The sequence below is a fragment of the Ascaphus truei genome, chromosome 12, assembly GCF_040206685.1.
Source record: "Ascaphus truei isolate aAscTru1 chromosome 12, aAscTru1.hap1, whole genome shotgun sequence".
Lineage (NCBI taxonomy): Eukaryota > Metazoa > Chordata > Amphibia > Anura > Ascaphidae > Ascaphus > Ascaphus truei.
Window position 1 is genome coordinate 19827448 of NC_134494.1, and position 26049 is coordinate 19853496.

The 26049-nt window shown below is 40.2% G+C and overlaps 1 protein-coding gene across 1 annotated transcript in view; it reads right to left on the bottom strand.

Moving 5' to 3' along the window:
* Positions 1 to 5394: 5394 nt before the first annotated feature.
* The window catches only part of LOC142463852 (uncharacterized), a 41915-nt gene continuing 21260 nt past the window's right edge, over positions 5395 to 26049 (bottom strand). The window contains exons 33-42 of the mRNA XM_075566665.1: positions 14446 to 25959; positions 11849 to 12085; positions 10305 to 10403; positions 9804 to 9844; positions 9417 to 9545; positions 8475 to 8573; positions 7562 to 7690; positions 7294 to 7348; positions 6711 to 6837; positions 5395 to 5661 (exon numbers count right to left, since the gene is read on the bottom strand). Coding sequence (XP_075422780.1) covers positions 5484 to 5661; positions 6711 to 6837; positions 7294 to 7348; positions 7562 to 7690; positions 8475 to 8573; positions 9417 to 9545; positions 9804 to 9844; positions 10305 to 10403; positions 11849 to 12085; positions 14446 to 25959 — 12608 coding nt within the window. The 3' untranslated portion in view covers positions 5395 to 5483. The remainder of the gene's footprint in view (positions 5662 to 6710; positions 6838 to 7293; positions 7349 to 7561; positions 7691 to 8474; positions 8574 to 9416; positions 9546 to 9803; positions 9845 to 10304; positions 10404 to 11848; positions 12086 to 14445; positions 25960 to 26049) is intronic.

Sequence of the window (26049 nt, forward strand, 5' to 3'; positions counted from 1 at the left end):
GTACATTGAGCGGGGACCCGCAGGTGTGAAAATCAGGTGTATACAGTCTGCCCAGAGAGGGTACAGGTAACAATGATGTCTCCAAAATATCCCCCCCCCTATAGAGGAGCTTCGTGAGACCGTTGGATCATGGTAATCAGAGCTGTGAACAGTGCAGAGCAGGGCAGCGCAGCTACTCTTCGTGGGAGTTAGTGTGTGCGGTCAGAATGATCAGTCCTGCGCATGCACATTTGCCGACGTTCGTTTCGCGAGAAAACGCTTTGTCAAGGCCACAAGTAGAAGGAGGTGTCCAATAGCTGCAGGTAAGTTTAAATAGCAGCGTCAATTAAGTCTGATTGCCTCAGTTAACCCTAGGTGTACCACACGCAAGCAGCAATACAGAAGTGTGTTTTAGCCCCTATTGTGCATATTTGCAGTGTATTGCGGTGTGGTACTTATGGTACTTATGCCAGCACTCAGTATTACACTCATGCTTTTGGTATTGTGATCAATGTGACTATGGTGACTATGTATTCAGAAATGCCAATGTAAATGATTTGTGTTAGAAAGATGCTACAATGTTACATGAGTGTTGTTGACTCCCTCTAGTATTGGGATAGAGCAGTAAATAGGGGACTTTATACAGAGCCCCTCAGTTATTGAATGCTAAGTGAAACAAAACATATAATCCACGATCGTGTTCACAGTCCTTTAGTAAGTGCCAAGGTGTTAACTGTAGTTCCGGTGAATAGCTCACTGGACATAGTGGGTACCAGATTGACAACTATCAAAGATTAGGAGTAATAGTGAAGGATGTAGTCCACCCAGTAACCAGGAGATGGATAATGATGTGGGCTGAGTCCTGCAATAGGATAAACCCTGGGAGTCATGGGCTTATTAGCCAAAATATCATGACTGATGGGGAATGTGTACAGCAGGGCCCCGCTTCTCGGCGCCCCGCTTTTCGGCGATCCGCTTATCCGGCGGCACCGAGTCGCATCTTTGAATCAGACTCGCGCATGCGCAGAACGGGTGGTTGCGCCCGACGCGCATGCGCAGGCTGTTGTCTGCGCACGCATACTGTAGTTTGCGCGTGCAGACCATAGGCCGCGCATGCGCAGAACGGCGAAAACGCCGTTCTGTGCATGCAAAATCACTGAAAATCGCCGGATCCACTTTCCGGGGTTTTTCACTATACGTCAGGCCCCTGGAACGGAACCCGCCGTATTCCCAGGGCCCTGCTGTACTTAAGAACTGTCGACATTGGTGAGTATGATATGTTCAGATGTTATAGCCATTAGATGAAGGGGTGAAAACAAAACCTTCATTTAGACCTTTTTGTGACAAAGTTTTTAAAGTGTATATCCACCTTATGAAGAAGTACTTTATCCCAATCTCCTTTTCTCTGACCAGTTGAGAATTGGTTAATGCCTAAGAATTTTATGGCATTTTGATCACCATTGTGGCATTGATTGATGTGCCTCACCAGAGGGGTGTCTGTTTTGTTGTGGATGGTACCTATGTGTTCTAGTATACGTTGTTTGAATTTACCTTTAGTCTTGTCCACGTAGATTTTTCCGCATATACTGTACAGACCCCTTGGTAGAATACTCCCAGGCTCTGACAATTGATAAACTTCCGGATTTGATAAGTCCGTGATTTATCCCAATTTTGAAATGTTTTGGTGATGAGGATGTATTGACAGGCCTTGCATCTCTGGCAGCTGTAGGTACCTTGTGGTTTCGGTGGAATACAGGTTCTTGCTGGCATGTCGGTAAAATGACTGTGAACTAGGATGTCCCTGAGATTCCTTGCCCTCCTGCTGACAATCGAGGGGTAATTGTGTATGATCTCTTTTATGTCTGTCAGCTGTGATGACATGCCAGTGTTTTTACAAGATGGTTCTGGTTAGATTCCACGGTTTATTTAAAGTACCAATAAACCGTACCTCTTTGTCATCACATGTAATCTTTTTGTCTATGATTGGATCTCTCCGGGGGAGGTATTTCGCATTTTTGTAGGCGCTTTTGACTACCTTCCTATTGTAACCTCTTTCAAGGAAGCGTGTTGTCATGAGTGATGCTTATGCCTCAAACTCTTTGTTATCACTACTTGATACAATTCTTTTTTAACCGTAGGAATTGACCTACTGGAATCCCCTGTAATAGGGCCCTAGGGTGATGACTTGAGGCTTCCAAGAGGCTATTTGTAGCTGTCAGTTTATGGAAGATGGTAGTTTCTATGGAGCCTGTGACGGGGAGGAAGGGGTTAATACCTGATTTGCTATGCATTACTGTGGTTGCCCTGTCCCAGACATTTTTGTTCCCAATTTACAAGCCATTCCCTGGCTACCATGTGAAAAGACAAAATGCATTGCTCGCCATACCCTCTAACCGACACATGATAGCAGTATAGAAACCGGCATTTCAATGAGCTGTAGGTATTTTTATGACCGAGCTTCAAAGGGGTTACAATGGGCTGTAGGTATTTTTATGACGGAGCCTCAAAAGGCTCTCACAGATTTAGAGTCCCCCTGTCTAAAAGTGTGTCAGTTATGAAACGACCCAGAGACCATAATGTATACAATACTGGCATACTGATGCACAGCAGATGTCAGGCTAGTGACACCTCTGAGTCAGAAATCAGACACAGTGGCCCCAAATTATGGGTGTAGCCCAGGTATGCTAAGTGACATGGGCGTCAACCTGACCCGTGTGCCCTGCCCACCGGACAGCCTTTTTGACAGGTCTGTGGGTAACTTGGCTATTCGTGTTTTTTTTTGTTCCCACGAGGGGATTTGATCCACATGTTAAAGATAGCTTTGGGCAGTCTATAACTGTGGCTCCCCAGGTATCCCCACGGTGATTCCTGAATTTTAATCCTTGATGTAAAGATGCCCAGCAGCAACCAGTCCAGGAGTGAAGGGGCTAATAACAACATAACCACAGGACTTTTAAAACCAAGGTTGCATTTTTGGCGCTTGCAAGCAAAGGACAATTTCTTTCGTTCCAAGGACAATTTCTTTCGTTCCCTTATCCCAGTGAGTGTTGTTTTAAGTGTATTCTGCAGATGCCGTGTGTTTGTCTATTAAGGAAATAAATCACAATTTATTTTGCAACTTGTTCTGTTCAATCAAGTACCCAGAAATATAAATGTGTTGATAAAAGTTGGTGTCATCGTGACAGAGCCCTCTACCCCCCTAGATATTTTGAGATCTAGAAAATGTATTGTGTTTTTGTCATAGTCAAGTTTGAGATGCAAATTGAACCTATTGGTATTAAGGATGTCTACAAACTCTTTCAGATGCCACTGTGCCCTGCCATACCATTTACACATCGTCGATGAAATGGACCAATAGGACGATGTGTGAAGTGAGATACTCTAAATCTTCTGTGAAGACCACCTTGGACTCTCACCAACCTAAGTACAAGTTGGCGTGGGATAGTGCACACTTGGTGCCCATGGCCGTGCCCTGGGTTTGGTGATAGATTTTGTTTCCAAAAAGGAACTATTTTTTCATGAGTACGAATTCCAATAGATTAATCACAAACATGTTGTGAGATGGAATATAGCTGTCCCCTAATTTTAAGAAAGTGAGAGACAGCCTTAAGACTGTATTGATGGTGTATGCTCGTATACAGGCCTTCAACATCCAGGCTCACTAGGATAGTGTCACTGCTGATAATTACTCCTTCTAATCTTTGTACGACATCTTTGGTGTCACTTAGATAGGAGGGCAGTGCCACCACAAATGGTCTGAGGACATCGTCCACATATGAGCTTGCATGTTCATTGAGGTTACCCACTCCTGAAACGATGGGGTGACCTGGTGGGTGTGTTTTGTTTTTATGTATTTTGGGGAGATTGTAAAAGGTTTTGCTAGAAGAATGTTTTCTACCTCTAAGCATCATGTTCTTTAGGTACTGTCTGTAATATATGTGACTTAAGGTCTCAGAAGAAGTGATAAACTATCCATCCTTTATCTATACTACTGTACGAGTGGTTGTGCGCTCTCTTTTTTCCTTTTCCTTTTGATCTGTGTTGCGGAGCCAACAATTTTGAGAGGCAGCAAACCAGAAGTGAACTGGTTATTTGCACTGATATGTTTTCTATTTTTCACTGCATTGTGATTGTCACTAGTTTATATATATATATATACCACTTCTGTTCACTATTGTGATCACTCACAGCCTGCATGTATTTGCGATATACACCTGGATCACGCATTTTGTGTTTTATATTGTATGGGGTGGTTCTAGACACCATTACACTTATTAGCTGCGCAATTCATATTTGTATTCAGTCACAACAAATTGAGCTCCACTCTAATTGTTTTATAATATTTTTACATGGATACATATACTATACATACATACACATACATTCTCATACTAACTGGAGGGTCCACCCCACAAGAGACTGTGTACCCACACCTCCACTGTGGGAAAGCTGTTAGTCACTGCTCTTCTCTCTGAAATCGCACCACACAAGGCCTTGCATAGCACTACTCAATGCATTGCAGAACCCGATCTCGGAGAGCAGATCAGTGACTCACAGCTCTGTTTCCATAAGGGTAAATGTGCGCGGTCTCTCTATGTTTTACAGAGTCTCGATGGCATGTTGTAGGCTTCTACATTGCACATACATGCATAAATGTGACCTCTGATGTAGAACTTTTATGTGACAAGATTACCCAACAATTACACTCATTTTAAACTTTGTAATATTTATTTAATACTGTGGTGGGATCAAACAATTCAAGTACTGTATGGTCACATCCAAGCAGAATTGTAAATATTAAGAAGTTCAAAAGTAGTGTTTAAAAGTGTAGTGCAATAAGTCTTGAAAAAGTATCATAAGTATTGGATGAGGTTATGAAATATATATCTATTGTTAAATGTTGTGGCCATGTGACTGGAACGGTAGATGATATTTACCCTCCTCTGTCTTTTTATTTTGTTGTAATGAGTAGATTACCCTCCATGTACGGGACTGATATTATTTCCTATATAAGCACACCATCTCTTAAATTTCCCACCCAACGCCTCTCCATGCAGTCACAATGAACAAAGTAGTACATTTGCTGGTTATTGCTTTGAACTTTGAAGTTTATTAAAATCTACATTAAATAATAGGACTAACAGAGGAACATAAAAGTAACACTAATAAAGGGTCTCCATCCATCGCTTATCATAGTAGTAGATCCATCTGCACCAAAATCTGGTATGATTACATACATCTTAGAGTTATATCCCTAAAAGCCTTAAGCTATTTCATGGGACTTGCCATTGGGCAATTTGAGAGCTTTGGTCACCACTACACATTTGCAATTTAGAGCCAAGAAGGAATAGGAGAACTCATGTGAAATTCTACTCATTTAGTTTCTAAAATTATAATATAAAGATTTGGGTAGGGAACAATGGACATTTACAGAAGATGGCTAGCTCTCTGCTCTCATAGCTCTAGTTTCTCTTCTGACTTTCCCTGAAATATTTGGACAATTGTTAGTAGTTCTTCTCAAGGGTACAGATGGCCCCAGCGCAGCCACATCTTATCACATCAGTGTAAGTGTAGCTCTTGCGTTGTCCATTGGTGCACAGCAATTGGACACTCTTCTGTCCCACCTCTAGATCCGTGCAGCAAGTACACTTATGGTCAATGCTGTTCGAAGTCATTGAATACCTGGGAAAATAAAGCATGTGTCAGATATTTGTTTAGATATTAGTGTAGGGTTGAAGTCACCATTATTGGTCTTGAAGAAAACTAGGTACTTTCACAGGTAATGTGTCTCCCTAATGGACAGTTATGACATGTTGTCATAAGTGGATTTAGAACATGAGCTTTAAAAATCTCACAAGTCTTAAAGCTTTACAGTGCCAGGGATCCAGCAGCACCAGAGCGCCATGGGACCTCTAGCACTTCCGGAAGCCAGAAACAAAAGTGGAGGGGGATCCACTGCTGTTTTTATCAAGCTGGCTGCTTCATCAGAATGGTCAACCCACAATCATCTTCCTAGAAAATAAGGAAATGTCTATGACATACCTGGTACGCTACAAGGGTCTCTGGCATGCCAAGACTCATGCTATACAAGACATATCATTAGAGCACTGTAAAGGTTACAGAAAGGTTACAGAAGTGGTGAATGAGTTCTGTAAAACATACTGTGTGGATACTACACTTTGATTTAAAAAAAAAAAAAGGAGGGGAACAAAGTTGAGCTTTTTGTGGGTTTTGGCTTGATATTCACTTTGATTCAAAAATTATTTCCAAAGTTTGACTCGAACTTCGAATTCTCAAACTGCTCGGAATTCAAATCAAATATTTCATCCATGGAATTCAGATTTCAAACACAAGAACGTGCCCATACTTAATTGAAAGTTTAACATTATACATAGTGGGCTGCTACAGTATATGCCGTTGTTGTTCTATGCTATGCTTTTGTTAATTAGCCTATTACTATTATTATTATGCTTGTAAATCTACAGTATTAACTGTTTTGTATATCAGAATTATTTTTAAATCTCTTACTGTCTAAAGGTGTAGAGATTGTTTAGATCCCGTACTTATTAATCATTGAAGCTTGGATCTAATGATATGAGTTTAAAAGCCCTGTATGATCACATTATTTGGAATCCAGTATGTGAGTATGTTGGGCTTGTAGCAATGCTGTAAATGAAGTCCCAGTGTAGTACAGCCCCCTCTGACAGTGAATAGGTGAATAATTGACTTACATGGAAGATCCCATACAGGGGCCTCCGCAGTATGAGAGTTCCACCGCCAGCTCGCAGTCATCTTGTCTCAGGACTGTCACATTCTTTCGAACACCGCAATTTTCTATGACCGTCGGTTTTTCTATTACTTTAATTTATATATTAAAAAAAAAAGTATTAATCAAAGAGGAACTTTCATTCCACAATCAGTTCCCTGGACTTTCAAGGATCTACCGGCACCCATTCACTAAGCTATGTCCTGGAGGTGTACTATGTTCTGAGTCATCACTTTTGTCTAGCGCTGGTCTTCTCTAGATGTATCACAAGTTACATCCCCAAGTGATGTTCTATCCCAGGGTCAACATGCTCTGGTTTTCCATGCCCATTCCCTTAATTACATATTAAGAAGCCCTATGCTATAGTATGTATGGCTGCCCAATTCTGTTCAGTTGTTCTGTCTTAGAGATGCCATTTTTAATATCCCTTTGCATTCCTCCTGAACCATTAAGCCCACTAGTTCACTAATCCATATAGTACCCAAGTTTCCTGAGCCATACAGTCCCGGTGATGATAGACTCTTGTCTACCCCGTATACCCTTCTTACCTGATTTAGGTGTGCATGTCTGACAGCAGCCGTCCTCATCATATTTAAGTGTACTCTAAAACAGACAAGGAGTTTGAGCTTAAAATACTACCACTGTTATGAAGCGGCAAATTCATCTGTATCAAACCAAGTCTGTCCCTTAATTGTCTACTAGGTACAAAGTGTTAAGGTTATTCCAAAAGTGCAATGCAATGGTAAATAACATAATATAGTACATCATAAGCATTACATGGTCAGACAATGTTAAGTGACTGAGTGTATAACATACCAGGTCACACTTGGCGATGTCCAGATCCTGGCAAACCTTCTTCACCTTGGTCAGGATGGGCTGGCCATTTTCTTCGTTACATTCATAGTAGCTGCAAGTGCTTCCCTTGGGACGATAAGTATCCCCAATCTACAGAATGAAGACAGGACTATGAATCTTCCAGTATCTAATTTAAACCTCCAAGGTGGAAATGATCGGACCTCAAAGTAGTCCAGAGAATGAGCTAATATGAAGTCTGCAACAATTAGGGTTGCCAAGTGGCTTACCCCAAAATACTGGTCACAATGGTGAAAGGTGTGACACGCTCGAGACACATACACAAACCCTCACCTTTCCATGGTGTTTCCTTCTCTCCTTGATTCCACCCCCAGGCTCCTGAAACCTCCTCCTGATTGGTTGCATTACCTAGCAGCAGCCGATGAGGAGCTGCTGGGCAGGAAGCTGCCCAGCCTTATAGCCACAGCTCTGCTCTCTCATTGCTCGGGAAAATTCCATGGCCCCCCCAAGCCAGTCAGGTCAGTATGTCCGGAGAGGTCATACCGGACACCTACATGTCCAGTATTAACTCTTTTTTTATTACTAAATTAAATTCAGGACAGTCTAGTTCAATGCTGGACACCTGGCAACCCTAGCCGACAATGTGTGACTGCCTCATTGTGAGGTAACTACAGTATATGATATAAGGCGCTGTGAAAGAAAATTTAAGAGACTCTAAGGATATAAGGCATCTGACATGTTTGAGGAGATAAGTCTATATTATATAAAATGGTGAAGAAATAATGGGGCATAAATAAGTTTTGTGTTTGCGAGAGTTGAATAGAGCATTGTTAAAATACAGTGTCCCATACATTTTTTAGTTGAGGCTCATGCAATGAGCCTGATACAGTTTTGACACATCTTGCTTAACAGTTACCTTAATGTCTACTTCTGTGTTTTTCTCTCCCTTCATGGTGCATTGTTTGGCCACACACTCACCACAGCACTGCCCTGTCTTCTCCCTGTATACATAACCCTAGGGTAAAAGTTAGAGAGAAGAGTCGATCATGGTGAGAACATACAGTATACAAAACGATCTGCTCATTTAAAAATGTCAGATGAGCAAGAGATGTACAGCTGCAGCGGCCGTTTTTTAAACAAATCACGCGTTGTGTACATCGGAATACCGAAGTCATGACGCAGGATGTCTTCCAACCTTTCCGCCTTAAGACGCGAGTCTGGTTTTTAAACACCTTAAATTGACACAGTAGCACAGTACTGTACACATTGCAATTCATTCATTTCATTGCACCCAAAGAAACAGAATCCATGAAATTCAACAAAGCAATTGCGATAAGCGCGGGTGCCTGGGGCGATTGGCCGCGTTCATGCTGCGTGGAGTACAGCAGAGCACACGAAATCGGCGCCGTGGTTTTTTTGAATACATGCCGCTGCAGCTGTAATTGGTGCCAAAAGGATGTAGTTCAAATATTTGAATTTGAACTATGTAATTATCAATTACATCAGACATATCATAATGCTGTCTCCTGTGCAACATCTGCTGTATCTGAGGTACAGTATCTTCACTGACAACAGAAACCTTATTTAAGCAATACAGAACAGGTGTAGTTGTATTGTATATATGGAGTTCCCTAAAGCTTGTTATGACTTGGCATAAAGCTTCTACATTTATAAAAAGGGAGTATTGGTTCCTTTTTCATTGATAGCCGATATTGACAAGTTTAGAACTGGTCTAGTACCAACTGTGCGCAGGGCGTATAGAACAGGGCTGAATCCACACGTGGTCTTCAGCTAAAAAAGCAGCATGGAATATAAAAGATTCTCATGGAAAAGGTTTTACCGCAAGGAGAGAACTTACTTCCTTGCAGGTCTTCTCACACACAATTGGCTGGCATTTTACAGCATAGAACTCGGATTCCATGTCCATATTGTGGGAGCATTCACACGTCTGACAGGCATCCTTGGGTTGAGGGATGATTGATCCACGCTGAGGAGAAAGAATGGGGTAACACATTAATTCACCACCGCCTTTAACATTATAGTCCATAAAAGACATGCAAATTAAAGTCCTCTAGCTGAGAAAAAATATACCAATAATAGTAATAGAATATCCCCCAAAAGAAGACATCTATCTTTATGTGGGATCTTCATTGTACCGTTGCCAGAGCATTATGAACTAATTATACATAGTAGTCTCCAGCTCAGGTGAGTATGTATAAAAAGGTATATAATAGCAGTATTTTACCTGGTATACATCATTTCCAACCACGCACACAGAGTCAGGCACTGTTGATAAAAAAGACAAGGTAGGATACAACCACTTATTTTTTTTGCTTATTTCCATGTTGAACTGTTGGAAGTTGTGCTACCATTTAATGGGTCTTGAGAGGTCTTCATACAGTAGATGAAATAATAGTGTACCCTTTAAACTTTGTTTTCATATAACTTATTCAGTATATTCTGCTCTTTCTTTATAAAAGATTATTTAAATGCTAGAGATTCCACATCAAACTAATGTGCAACAGGTACTGAAGCATTAAGGGAGATTGGTATTGGCAGTGCTTTTTCATTCAGTCTACAATAGGGACTCATGTATTAGCTAGAAGGAATCCAATTCAAGGATAATAGGTAACACTGTAAGAATTGGCTTCTATCAGATATGGAATATATATTCATGACTCATCTTGCACCTTTGCATGACTGCTAACTGCTAAGAGGCAGAGTATGTCCGTGAAATGGCACTTACCACATGTAATGTTGGCACAGCAGGCTCCTGGTGGCAGGAAGGAGACCACACGATAGCCGGATCCACATTTTGGCATCTGGCACACACACGGCCCACATGCTATAGAATATTCAAATTAAAATGAATAAAAAAGAGTTTAATACCCTGAACCTTTCAACTACAAAGTGTTGGAGTATCAATGGCATACTTTTATTTAGCTACCTGTATCTGGCAAATATATATATATATTACAGTATGTATGTATACATCATAGTTGCCAGCTAATAAATTGTACTAAAATGTAAATATATATCCCCTGATGAAATCCGCCGAGTCGGAAGAAACGCGTAGGGTCACGTGGTATAGGAACTACGGTGGTGGAGCAGTCCAGACGCCTAAACACAGACACCAGTACAGGAGTTCCCTGTCATCTCATCTGAGAAAGAGCCGTGCCGGGCCGTGCTGATCAGGAACTGCAAGTTGCTCATTCGGGTTGCCGGAGAGGCACTGAGACGGTGACACCAGCAGCAGTGAAGCCTTGCGGTTTGCACAGCTAGATGGAACGGAAGGAACTTGCTGCGGTCTGACATCTGTTTGGTGCATGGGCTTGTCCCATAAAATGCTTTTAATACACTGGCAAAGTGTGAGTGTGCAATTGTCTGTGTTCGTGGTAAATTAAACCTTTATTATTGGATTTTACACATGGATCGGGCGCCTTTTCTTTCTCTTTTTTTCTAATAGGTATCGTTTGGGAGGTTGTTGACCCCAAGAATGAAGCTACCCGGACCACAATTTTCCTTTAAGGTTTTTTACACAGTTCCAGGACATTTTATTATTATTTTTCATTTTTTAACAGACATTTTTTGAACTTTTTATTATTTTTTTATGTTAACAATTTAGAAATTTTGTTTATTTGTATGGTTATATTTTATATCATTTTTTCATTTGCCTATTTTGTCACTTTTATATATATATATTTTGCATATAGGTATCTGTGCAGGGTGTGGCATTTTATCAATCAGGACCAGGGTTGCAGCAATTTGGGTGTATGGTATCACAGGCGCTGTCTATTTATTTCTTTACCAATATATATACAGTATATATATATATATATATATATATATATATATATATATATATATATATTTTACAGTATGTATACATCATAGTTGGCAGCTAATCAATTGTACTAAAATGTAAATATATATTATGTGTCCCAATGTGACAGCAGGTTGATCTTAACTTTTAATTGGGCAGTTCTGCTGGCGAACTCATACTTAGAAATATTGTAAACTATGTATCAAGTCAATTTGGCAAGAAATAGGAATGCAAAGAGCCTTATTTTCATTTTAAGTTCTAAAGCATCAAGGTATCCAGCTATTTTTCTCCAATTTTGTGTCAGTTTACAATAGGAGTTATACAGTACGTAGGAAGAAGTTAGAATATGTCATTGCATTGTAATATAACCCTGCAGAATGAATCATTCTTTAAGGTCCCTGAATCTAAATAATACTACTTTACCACCTTGTGCTGGCACTGAATACACCCTGTAAATTCATACTCACTTGGACTGCCGGTTACTGGAACAGCTGTTGATGGTGTTGGACTTGACTCAATTGAAGTTGTATAAAGCGAGGTGGATGGGGTCGTTGAAGGACTACTAATAGTGGACTCCGTTGAAGATGAGGTGGTGGGAGTTGGTGTAACACATTGACCCACAAACCTTTCAGGTGTGCACACATTGCTACATTTTGCATAATATTCACAGCCATCAATGTCTGAGGTTTTGTAGATAATGTCACCTGGGGCACAAGAAAATAATTAATGAGGCTCCGACATTCACATTTGCGAATAAGAGAAAAAACTGTCGTTAGATTCACCATGATTGGCTCACTCTAACAAATAATAATCTGAGACACATTTGCTATTGTCATATTATAATAATGATACAGAACACTTATGAGTACATTGTCATCTCACGCAGATTCCCTACACCTGTCTTACCCCCATTGTCACACAGCAGGCATTGAGCACTCATATTGTGTCACTTTCACTTGCTATCAATTAGGTGTAAATATTGTCATATTGGATGGTATTCTTGTTTAGGTGCGAAAAGACTAACAGGCCACCAGACCTGATTTGTAGCCATGCTATATCATTGTCAGGGATTCAAATGTATTAACTACCAATAATATTGATCAGATTTTACTGCATAGTATATACCCTTAACTGTTTTCAACAAAGAACATTTGCATTGTACAGTATGAGATTACCAATTTTAGTATCCTCTCTGCATGTGGCATATATTGACTTCTATCCTTTCCTTACTTTAGTGACTACTCACCATGGGACCTACAGTATGTATGAAGTGACGTTAAAGGCATTTTGTCGTGATGTTTGGATGTTGTCTGTGGTGCACATACTGTATGCAACTGATATCTATAAGAAAATTGTGAGCACATGCCACTCTTGTGCACCATAAATCTATTGAAATCGTCTGTCAACTTTTCCTTGCAGATAAGTAGACACAAACAATTCTTAGCGCGTTCTTATGTATGAACCCGATGGACTCTTCGTAGTGTACTGGAGAAGGAGCGCTCAAGCCATGCTGGGGTATACTACCATGAGTGCTAAAGAAAGCTGGAGAAATCCAGATGTGTCGTTAGAAGAAGGAGACTAGCATTCATGTGCTACTCTGCTTCTTCTAACTGAAGTTAATGTAGACGGTACAAAGAATAAGAAAATATGCGCCCAATGTAAGAACATGAATAATTACATAACAAAATATGCTGCTAATGATTTGTGGGGAGAAACTGGCTTTATGTCGCAATGCACACTTTCAATTCATTTTTAAAAAAACTATTCTTAACACATAACCTCCCATATAGTTTTCAATGTTTGTTTTTATACATAGTATTTGTATTCATACAGCAAGTGGTGCCAATTATTGTATTTCATCTCTAAGTCCCTAAATATCTAAAACAAAGTCTATATTGGATCAATAGAAGCTGTTGGGGTTTCATTAAAAGGTGTGATTACAGTAGAGGCAACTCTTATTCTAACAAAAACCAGTGGCAATTCCTCAAAAGACCTAGGTACACCCAGGTACATTCTGAATACATGCCTTAAACTTTCCTGAAACTAGCCCCAGCATTTCTGCATTGATTAATGGCCTATCAGATTAACAGCGGGGGTCCCTGGCAGTCCCATTCAAACTGAATTGGACTGCCAGGGATCCCTGCTGTGTTAATCCTATGGGTCGTTAGTCAATGCAGAAATGCCTTAAACGTGCCTCAAACTAGCCCAGAACATACCCAGCACATACCCAGCACATACCCAGAATGTAACCCGGCTAGTTTACAGCAAATGTTAGAATAAACGTTGCCTCTACTGTACATACAGCAATAAGGATTGTAGGTGACTGAGAAGGAGAGATTTTATGGATCAATAGGAAGAGTTGTAACAGCTTAAAGTAGGGCAAGACGAGAAATTAGAGGGATAATATAAGATGTCGTGGAATAAAGCTTAAGTCTCTCCTGATATCCATGCAACAAGTATTCTAAACTTGATTGTATTATACAGTACAGTATATGTTACATAAAATATTTATCTATATATTTTAAATATACAGGTTTAATATTAATAAATATATAGTATTTGGGTATTTTCATGCCCAGGTATATGAGCATTATAAGGTGTTTTTAGGGAAGCTAAGACCACGAATGGCTGTGTATTTCCAAGAAGGACATGTGTTGGCCGAAATATGTTATATGTAATAAACAAACAAAAACCTGGATATTGTATCATTCCTAGATAAAACAACAGAGGTTAAATACATAAATGCCGGTGCTCTAAATCCATGGGCTTTTCTGTAATTGTCCTGGACATGCAGAATGCAAAAGATGAAGGATGGGCACTTTCCGTTTTAACATTCAAAGACGAATTTGTCGCCAAACATGACCGACGTTTCAGCTGTCACAGCACCATGCCATTGTTCTGAGTAAAGGCTGTTCTAATAGCTGAAATGTCAGTCATGCTTCGCTGAATAGATCGTCTTTGAATTTAAAATCCCAAAATGCCATTCCTCCATTTTTCTGTATCACACGTAATATATAAACATAATCTCGTATGAATGTCACAATGGAAAAATGTTTTAACTCACCTGGAGTAAATAAGGTTTCATTTACTCTGCAGAAGCATGATGTTGAGCTGCTGATCATTGATTCCGTAGTTGGTGATATGGTATGTGAGGATGTTGACATGATGGTGGATCCAGATGTAGTGGTCTTTGTGCTCTCAGATGTGGAAATCGTTGTAGATAATGGTATAGTACTATCAGTAGATGATGTGAATGATGTAATGATTGGAGTGGTAGATATTGGAGAAGTAGTTGTTCCAGAAGTTGACGTAACTGTGACAATTGTGGAGGATGTGATAGTAGTAGAAAAGGTTGTTCCAGAAGTGGTGGTCAATGGATGGGAGGGAGATGTAATTGGAAGGCTGGTGGAAGGTGTTGGTGAAATAGGTGTTGTAGTTGATGTGGAAATTGAAGGAGTTCCTGGAGTTGTTGATACTGTTGGTAAAGAGTATATTTTCTGAGTTGTAGTTACAGTCACTGGCGTTTTTGATGGTATGATAGAGGTAGAAATGGTCTGTGTTGTTGTTGGTTCGCAATATTTAGAACAACACTCGATTCTCATCCTATAGTTATGACACTGTTTGAACCACCCTTTCTGATCTTTATTGTTACAAGCCAGTCCACTATTCAGGTCACATTTGTAAATTTGTATTTCATCTTCACTGCTTGAACCTGAAACTTCTATAGCTTCGCATTCAATTTTGTTTTCGATTTCCTTTTGCGTACAGATCTGATATCCTCTTGCTTTTATTCCTACCAGGCTTTCTGTCTCTCCTCCCCAATAGCCAAATGTAGGTTTATTGGTATCAAACCAGCTTGTCCAATGACATTGCATTTTATATGCACAACTTGTCGAAGAAGTAGTGGAGGGGGTAACTGGTGTAGAATGTGTGGTTGATAAGGAGGAATACGGTGCAGGAGTTATTGTTGTTTGTGATGGTTTGATAGAGGTAGAAATGGTCGGTGTTGTTGTTGGTTCACAATATTTAGAACAACACTCAATTCTCATCCTATAGTTAGAACACTTTTGGAACCATCCTTTCTGATCTTTATTGTTACAAACCAGTCCACTATTCAGGTCACATTTGTAAATTTCTCTTTGTTCTTCACTGCTTGAACCTGAATAATCTACAGCTTCGCACTCTATTTTGTTTTCGATTTCCTTTTGCGTACAGATCTGATACCCTCTTGCTTTTATTCCTACCAGGCTTTCTGTCTCTCCGCCCCAAAAGCCAAACGTAGGTTTATTGGTATCAAACCAGCTTGTCCAATGACATTGCATTTTATATGCACAGCTTGTCGAAGAAGTAGTGGAGGGGGTAACTGGTGTAGAATGTGTGGTTGATGAGGAGGAATATGGTGCAGGAGTTATTGTTGTTTGTGATGGTTTGGTAGAGGTAGAAATGGTCGGTGGTGGTGTTGTTGGTTCACAATATTTAGAACAACACTCGATTCTCATCCTATAGTTATGACACTGTTTGAACCAGCCTTTCTGATCTTTATTGTTACAAGCCAGTCCACTATTCAGGTCACATTTGTAAGTCTGTATTTCTTCATCACTGCTTGAATCTGCAACTTCTACAGCTTCGCACTGTATTTTGTTTTCGATTTCCTTTTGCGTACAGATCTGATATCCTCTTGCTTTTATTGCTACCAGGCTTTCTGTCTCTCCACCCCAAAAGCCAAATGTAGGTTTATTGGTATCAAACCAGCTTGACCAATGACATTGCATTTTATATGCACAACTTGTTGAAGGAGTAGAAGAGGGGGTAACTGGTGTAGTTGGTGTGGTTGATGAGGGGGGATGTGGTCCAAAAGTTGATGTCTTTGTTGTGGATGGAGTACTTGTTGAAGAGCTTGAAGTTGATACTGTTGGTAGAGAGTGTATTTCTGGAGTTTTAGTTACAGTCTCTGGCATTTGTGATTGTGTGATAGAGGTAGAAATCGTTGATGTTGTTGAACTTAGTGAAGAAGTTGTGGAGAGGGTAACTGGTGTAGTTGATGTTGGGGGTTGCGGTTCAGAAGCTGATGACACTGATGTGAATGGAATACTTGTTGAAGGGGTTGTAGTTGATTCTGTTGGTACAGACTGTATTTCTGGAGTTGTAGTTACAGTCTCTGGCGTTTGTGATTGTGTGATAGAGGTAGAAATCGTTGATGTTGTTGAACTTGGTGAAGAAGTAGTGAAGAGGGTAACCTGTGTAGTTGGTGTGGTTGATGTTGGGGGTTGCGGTTCAGAAGTTGATGTCACTGATGTGGATGGAGTACTTGTTGAAGGGCTTGTGGTTGATTCTGTTGGTACAGACTGTATTTCTGGAGTTGTAGTTACAGTCTCTGGTGTTTGTGATTGTGTGATAAAGGTAGAAATTGTTGATGTTGTTGAACTTGGTGAAGAAGTAGTGATGAGGGTAACTTCTGTAGTTGGTGTGGTTGATGTTGGGGGTTGCAGTTCAGAAGTTGATGTCACTGATGTGGATGGAGTACTTGTTGAAGGGCTTGTGGTTGATTCTGTTGGTACAGACTGTATTTCTGGAGTTGTAGTTGCAGTCTCTGGTGTTTGTGATTGTGTGATAGAGGTAGAAATTGTTGATGTTGTTGTTGAACTTGTTAAAGAAGTAGTGGAGGGGGTAACTGGTGTAGTTGGTGTGGTTGATGTTGCGGGATGTGGTTCAGAAGTTGATACTGTTGGTAAAGAGTATATTTTCTGAGTTGTAGTTACAGTCACTGGCGTTTTTGATGGTATGATAGAGGTAGAAATGGTCGGTGTTGTTGTTGGTTCACAATATTTAGAACAACACTCGATTCTAATCCTATAGTTAGAACACTTTTGTAACCAACCTTTCTGGTCTTTATTGTTACAGACCAGTCCACTATCCAGGTCACATTTGTAAATTTGTTTTTGTTCTTCACTGCTTGAACCTTGATATTCTACAGCTTCGCACTGTATTTTATTTTCAATTTCCTTTTGCGTACAGATCTGATATCCTCTTGCTTTGATTGCTCGCAGGCTTTCTTCCTCGACACCCCAATAGCCAAATGTTGGTTTATGGGTATCAAACCAGCTTGTCCAATGACATTGCATCTTATATGCACAACTTGTTGAAGAAGTAGTGGAGGGGGTAATTGGTGTAGAATGTGTGGTTGATGAGGAGGAATATGGTGCAGGAGTTATTGTTGTTTGTGCTGGTTTGATAGAGGTAGAAATAGTCGGTGTTGTTGTTGTTGGTTCACAATATTTAGAACAACACTCGATTCTCATCCTATAGTTAGAACACTGTTTGAACCACCCTTTCTGATCTTTATTGTTACAAACCAATCCACTATTCAGGTCACATTTGTAAATTTGTATTTCTTCATCACTGCTGGAACCTGAAACTTCTTCTACAGCTTCGCACTGTATTTTGTTTTCAATTTCCTTTTGTGTACAGATCTGATATCCTCTTAATTTGACTGCTTTCAGGCTTTCTTCCTCTACACCCCAAAAGCCAAACGTAGGTTTATGGGTATCAAACCAGCTTGTCCAATGACATTGCATTTTATATGCACAACTTGTTGAAGAAGTAGTAGAGGGGGTAACTGGTGTAGTTGGGGTGGTTGATGAAGGGGGATGCGGTCCAAAAGTTGATGTCTTTGTTGTGGATTGAGTACTTGTTGAAGAGCTTGAAGTTGATACTGTTGGTAGAGAGTGTATTTCTGGAGTTTTAGTAACAGTCTCTGGCGTGTGTGATGGTGTGATAGAGGTAGAAATCGTTGATGTTGTTGAACTTTTTGAAGAAGTAGTGGAGAGGGTAACTGGGGTAGTTGGGGTGGTTGATGAAGGGGGTTGCGGTTCAGAAGTTGATGTCACTGATGTGGATGGAGTACTTGTTGAAGAGCTTGAAGTTGATACTGTTGGTAGAGAGTATATTTCTGGAGTTTTAGTTACAGTCTCTAGCGTTTGTGATTGTGTGATAGAGGTAGAAATCGTTGATGTTGTGGCTGAACTTGTTAAAGAAGTAGTGGAGGGGGTAACTGGAGTAGTTTGTGTGGTTGATGTGGGGGTGTGTGGTGCAGAAGTTGATACTGTTGGTAAAGAGTATATTTTCTGAGTTGTAGTTACAGTCACTGGCGTTTTTGATGGTATGATAGAGGTAGAAATGGTCTGTGTTGTTGTTGGTTCACAATATTTAGAACAACACTCGATTCTCATCCTATAGTTATGACACTGTTTGAACCACCCTTTCTGATCTTTATTGTTACAAGCCAGTCCACTATTCAGGTCACATTTGTAAATTTGTATTTCCTCTTCACTGCTTGAACCTGAAACTTCTACAGCTTCGCACTGTATTTTGTTTTCAATTTCCTTTTGCGTACAGATCTGATATCCTCTCGCTTTTATTCCTACAAGGCTTTCTGTCTCTCCTCCCCAATAGCCAAATGTAGGTTTATTGGTATCAAACCAGTTTGTCCAATGACATTGCATTTTATATGCACAACTTGTCGAAGAAGTAGTGGAGGGGGTAACTGGTGTAGAATGTGTGGTTGATGAGGAGGAATACGGTGCAGGAGTTATTGTTGTTTGTGATGGTTTGATAGAGGTAGAAATGGTCGGTGGTAGTGTTGTTGGTTCACAATATTTAGAACAACACTCGATTCTCATCCTATAGTTAGAACACTGTTTGAACCATCCTTTCTGATCTTTATTGTTACATACCAGTCCACTATTCAGGTCACATTTGTAAATTTGTATTTCTTCATCACTGCTCGAACCTGAAGCTTCTACAGCTTCGCACTGTATTTTGTTTTCAATTTCCTTTTGTGTACAGATTTGATATCCTCTTAATTTGATTGCTTTCAGGCTTTCTTCCTCTACACCCCAAAAGCCAAACGTAGGTTTATGGGTATCAAACCAGCTTGTCCAATGGCATTGCATTTTATATGCACAACTTGTTGAAGAAGTAGTAGAGGGGGTAACTGGTGTAGTTGGTGTGGTTGATGAGGGGGGATGCGGTCCAAAAGTTGATGTCTTTGTTGTGGATGAAGTACTTGTTGAAGAGCTTGAAGTTGATACTGTTGGTAGAGAGTGTATTTCTGGAGTTTTAGTTACAGTCTCTGGCGTTTGTGATTGTGTGATAGAGGTAGAAATCGTTGATGTTGAACTTGGTGAAGAAGTAGTGATGAGGGTAACTTCTGTAGTTGGTGTGGTTGATATTGGTGGTTGCGGTTCAGAAGTTGATGTCACTGATGTGGATGGAGTACTTGTTGAAGGGCTTGTGGTTGATTCTGTTGGTACAGACTGTATTTCTGGAGTTGTAGTTACAGTCTCTGGTGTTTGTGATTGTGTGATAGAGGTAGAAATCGTTGATGTTGTTGAAATTGGTGAAGAAGTAGTGATGAGGGTAACTTCTGTAGTTGGTGTGGTTGATATTGGTGGTTGCGGTTCAGAAGTTGATGTCACTGATGTGGATGGAGTACTTGTTGTAGGGCTTGCGGTTGATTCTGTTGGTACAGACTGTATTTCTGGAGTTGTAGTTACAGTCTCTGGTGTTTGTGATTGTGTGATAGAGGTAGAAATCGTTGATGTTGTTGAACTTGGTGAAGAAGTGGTGATGAGGGTAACTTCTGTAGTTGGTGTGGTTGATACTGGTGGTTGCGGTTCAGAAGTTGATGTCACTGATGTGGGTGGAGTACTTGTTGGAGGGCTTGTGGTTGATTCTGTTGGTACAGACTGTATTTCTGGAGTTGTAGTTACAGTCTCTGGTGTTTGTGATTGTGTGATAGAGGTAGAAATCATTGATGTTGTTGAACTTGGTGAAGAAGTAGTGATGAGGGTAACTTCTGTAGTTGGTGTGGTTGATATTGATGGTTGCGGTTCAGAAGTTGATGTCACTGATGTGGATGGAGTACTTGTTGAAGGGCTTGTAGTTGATTCTGTTGGTACAGACTGTATTTCTGGAGTTGTAGTTACAGACTCTGGTGTTTGTGATTGTGTGATAGAGGTAGAAATTGTTGATGTTGTTGTTGAACTTGTTAAAGAAGTAGTGGAAAGGGTAACTGGTGTAGTTGGTGTGGTTGATGTTGCGGGATGTGGTTCAGAAGTTGATACTGTTGGTAAAGAGTATATTTTCTGAGTTGTAGTTACAGTCACTGGCGTTTTTGATGGTATGATTGAGGTAGAAATGGTCGGTGTTGTTGTTGGTTCACAATATTTAGAACAACACTCGATTCTAATCCTATAGTTAGAACACTTTTGTAACCAACCTTTCTGGTCTTTATTGTTACAGACCAGTCCACTATCCAGGTCACATTTGTAAATTTGTTTTTGTTCTTCACTGCTTGAACCTTGATATTCTACAGCTTCGCACTGTATTTTATTTTCAATTTCCTTTTGCGTACAGATCTGATACCCTCTTGCTTTGATTGCTCTCAGGCTTTCTTCCTCGACACCCCAATAGCCAAATGTTGGTTTATGGGTATCAAACCAGCTCGTCCAATGACATTGCATCTTATATACACAACTTGTTGAAGAAGTAGTGGAGGGGGTAATTGGTGTAGAATGTGTGGTTGATGAGGAGGAATATGGTGCAGGAGTTATTGTTGTTTGCGATGGTTTGATAGAGGTAGAAATGGTCGGTGTTGTTGTTGTTGGTTCACAATATTTAGAACAACACTCGATTCTCATCCTATAGTTATGACACTGTTTGAACCACCCTTTCTGATCTTTATTGTTACAAGCCAGTCCACTATTCAGGTCACATTTGTAAATTTGTATTTCCTCTTCACTGCTTGAACCTGAAACTTCTACAGCTTCGCACTGTATTTTGTTTTCAATTTCCTTTTGCGTACAGATCTGATATCCTCTTGCTTTTATTCCTACCAGGCTTTCTGTCTCTCCTCCCCAATAGCCAAATGTAGGTTTATTGGTATCAAACCAGTTTGTCCAATGACATTGCATTTTATATGCACAACTTGTCGAAGAAGTAGTGGAGGGGGTAATTGGTGTAGAATGTGTGGTTGATGAGGAGGAATACGGTGCAGGAGTTATTGTTGTTTGTGATGGTTTGATAGAGGTAGAGATGGTCGGTGGTAGTGTTGTTGGTTCACAATATTTAGAACAACACTCGATTCTCATCCTATAGTTAGAGCACTGTTTGATCCACCCTTTCTGATCTTTATTGTTACATACCAGTCCACTATTCAGGTCACATTTGTAAATTTGTATTTCTTCATCACTGCTCGAACCTGAAGCTTCTACAGCTTCGCACTGTATTTTGTTTTCAATTTCCTTTTGTGTACAGATTTGATATCCTCTTAATTTGATTGCTTTCAGACTTTCTTCCTCTACACCCCAAAAGCCAAATGTAGGTTTATGGGTATCAAACCAGCTTGTCCAATGGCATTGCATTTTATATGCACAACTTGTTGAAGAAGTAGTAGAGGGGGTAACTGGTGTAGTTGGTGTGGTTGATGAGGGGGGATGAGGTCCAAAAGTTGATGTCTTTGTTGTGGATGGAGTACTTGTTGAAGAGCTTGAAGTTGATACTGTTGGTAGAGAGTGTATTTCTGGAGTTTTAGTTACAGTTTCTGGCGTTTGTGATTGTGTGATAGAGGTAGAAATCGTTGATGTTGTTGAACTTAGTGAAGAAGTTGTGGAGAGGGTAACTGGGGCAGTTGATGTTGGTGGTTGCGTTTCAGAAGTTGAAGTCACTAATGTGGATGGAGTACTTGTTGAAGGGCTTGTAGTTGATTCTGTTGGTACAGACTGTATTTCTGGAGTTGTAGTTACAGTCTCTGGCGTTTGTGATTGTGTGATGGAGGTAGAAATCGTTGATGTTGTTGTTAAACTTGTTAAAGAAGTAGTGGAGGGGGTAACTGGTGTAGTTGGTGTAGTTGATGTTGGGGTGTGTGGTGCAGAAGTTGATTCTGTTGGTAAAGAGTATATTTTCTGAGTTGTAGTTACAGTCACTGGCGTTTTTGATGGTACGATAGAGGTAGAAATTGTCTTTGTTGTTGTTGATTCACAATATTTAGAACAACACTCGATTCTCATCCTATAGTTATGACACTGTTTGAACCACCCTTTCTGATCTTTATTGTTACAAGCCAGTCCACTATTCAGGTCACATTTGTAAATTTGTATTTCCTCTTCACTGCTTGAACCTGAAACTTCTACAGCTTCGCACTGTATTTTGTTTTCAATTTCCTTTTGCGTACAGATCTGATATCCTCTTGCTTTTATTCCTACCAGGCTTTCTGTCTCTCCACCCCAATAGCCAAATGTAGGTTTATTTGTATCAAACCAGCTTGTCCAATGACATTGCATTTTATATGCACAACTTGTTGAAGAAGTAGTGGAGGGGGTAATTGGTGTAGAATGTGTGGTTGATGAGAAGGAATACGGTGCACGAGTTATTGTTGTTTGTGCTGGTTTGATAGAGGTAGAAATGGTCGGTGGTAGTGTTGTTGGTTCACAATATTTAGAACAACACTCGATTCTCATCCTATAGTTATGACACTGTTTAAACCAGCCTTTCTGATCTTTATTGTTACAAACCAGTCCACTATTCAGGTCACACTTGTAAATTTGTATTTCTTCATCACTGCTCGAACCTGAAAATTCTACAGCTGCACACTGTATTTTGTTTTCGATTTCCTTTTGCGTACAGATCTGATATCCTTTTGCTTTTATTCCTACCAGGCTTTCTGTCTCTCCTCCCGAAAAGCCAAACGTAGGTGCATGGGTATCAAACCAGCTTGTCCAATGACATTGCATTTTATATGCACAACTTGTTGAAGAAGTAGTAGAGGGGGTGACTGGTGTAGTTGGTGTGGTTGATGAGGAAGGGAGCGTTGTCACTGTTGCAGATGGAGTAGTAGTTGATACTGTTGGTAGAGAGTATATTTTTGGAGTCGGCTTTGTAACCTCTGGCATTTGTGATGATGTGATAGAGGTAGAAATGTCTGATGTTGTTGTTGAACTTGGTGAAGAAGTAGTGATGAGGGTAACTTCTGTAGTTGGTGTGGTTGATATTGGTGGTTGCGGTTCAGAAGTTGATGTCACTGATGTGGATGGAGTACTTGTTGAAGGGCTTGTGGTTGATTCTGTTGGTACAGACTGTATTTCTGGAGTTGTAGTTACAGTCTCTGGTGTTTGTGATTGTGTGATAAAGGTAGAAATTGTTGATGTTGTTGAACTTGGTGAAGAAGTAGTGATGAGGGTAACTTCTGTAGTTGGTGTGGTTGATATTGGTGGTTGCGGTTCAGAAGTTGATGTCACTGATGTGGATGGAGTACTTGTTGAAGGGCTTGTAGTTGATTCTGTTGGTACAGACTGTATTTCTGGAGTTGTAGTTACAGTCTCTGTCATTACTGATGGTGTGATTGAAGTAGAAATCTCTGATGTTATTGTTGAACTTGTTAAAGAAGTAGTGGAGGGGGTAACTGGTGTAGTTGGTGTAGTTGATGTTGGGGTGTGTGGTGCAGAAGTTGATACTGTTGGTAAAGAGTATATTTTCTGAGTTGTAGTTACAGTCACTGGCGTTTTTGATGGTACGATAGAGGTAGAAATTGTCTTTGTTGTTGTTGATTCACAATATTTAGAACAACACTCGATTCTCATCCTATAGTTATGACACTGTTTGAACCACCCTTTCTGATCTTTATTGTTACAAGCCAGTCCACTATTCAGGTCACATTTGTAAATTTGTATTTCCTCTTCACTGCTTGAACCTGAAACTTCTACAGCTTCGCACTGTATTTTGTTTTCAATTTCCTTTTGCGTACAGATCTGATATCCTCTTGCTTTTATTCCTACCAGGCTTTCTGTCTCTCCACCCCAATAGCCAAATGTAGGTTTATTTGTATCAAACCAGCTTGTCCAATGACATTGCATTTTATATGCACAACTTGTTGAAGAAGTAGTGGAGGGGGTAACTGGTGTAGAATGTGTGGTTGATGAGAAGGAATACGGTGCACGAGTTATTGTTGTTTGTGCTGGTTTGATAGAGGTAGAAATGGTCGGTGGTAGTGTTGTTGGTTCACAATATTTAGAACAACACTCGATTCTCATCCTATAGTTATGACACTGTTTAAACCAGCCTTTCTGATCTTTATTGTTACAAACCAGTCCACTATTCAGGTCACACTTGTAAATTTGTATTTCTTCATCACTGCTCGAACCTGAAAATTCTACAGCTGCACACTGTATTTTGTTTTCGATTTCCTTTTGCGTACAGATCTGATATCCTTTTGCTTTTATTCCTACCAGGCTTTCTGTCTCTCCTCCCGAAAAGCCAAACGTAGGTGCATGGGTATCAAACCAGCTTGTCCAATGACATTGCATTTTATATGCACAACTTGTTGAAGAAGTAGTAGAGGGGGTGACTGGTGTAGTTGGTGTGGTTGATGAGGAAGGGAGCGTTGTCACTGTTGCAGATGGAGTAGTAGTTGATACTGTTGGTAGAGAGTATATTTTTGGAGTCGGCTTTGTAACCTCTGGCATTTGTGATGATGTGATAGAGGTAGAAATGTCTGATGTTGTTGTTGAACTTGGTGAAGAAGTAGTGATGAGGGTAACTTCTGTAGTTGGTGTGGTTGATATTGGTGGTTGCGGTTCAGAAGTTGATGTCACTGATGTGGATGGAGTACTTGTTGAAGGGCTTGTGGTTGATTCTGTTGGTACAGACTGTATTTCTGGAGTTGTAGTTACAGTCTCTGGTGTTTGTGATTGTGTGATGAAGGTAGAAATTGTTGATGTTGTTGAACTTGGTGAAGAAGTAGTGATGAGGGTAACTTCTGTAGTTGGTGTGGTTGATGTTGGGGGTTGCAGTTCAGAAGTTGATGTCACTGATGTGGATGGAGTACTTGTTGAAGGGCTTGTAGTTGATTCTGTTGGTACAGACTGTATTTCTGGAGTTGTAGTTACAGTCTCTGTCATTACTGATGGTGTGATTGAAGTAGAAATCTCTGATGTTATTGTTGAACTTGTTGAAGAAGTAGTGGATGGCGAACCTGGTGTAGTTGGTGGGGTTGATGTGGGGAGGTACGGTTCAGAAGTTGATGTCACTGATGTGGATGCAGTACTTGTTGACGGGCTTGTAGTTGATTCTGTTGGTACAGAGTGTATTTCTGGAGTTGTAGTTACAGTCTCTGGCGTTACTGATGGTGTGATTGTAGATATAGTGATTGACAATGTGGTGGGAGTGTTTGATAATGACGTTGAAGGAGTTGCTGAAGTCGGAGTAGCTTGTATCTCTGTTGTTGTGCATTCCTTATGTGAGTGACAGCATTCAATCTTTATCTGATAATTGTAACAGATTGGAAAGTTATTGCTGTTGTGACAAATTAGACCGATATCTTTGCTGCATGTTACATCTTGGTCTAAATCTTCAAATTTTTCATCAGGAAATTCCTTTGCTCTGCACTGTACAGTTCGAGGAGTATCACAAACGGTATATCCATTTTTCCTGATATTTTCAAAGGTTTCAAAATCCCCTTTGTCATTTCCAAATTTTGGATAGCTCACATCATACCAATCGGACCAAACACACTCTGCACACACTGAAAAATAAAGAGAATTGTTTGAGTTGTTCAATAAATATTCAGTTTTCTTAAGTGAGTTAGTTCATTCTAGTTTACCTGTCTCCGATT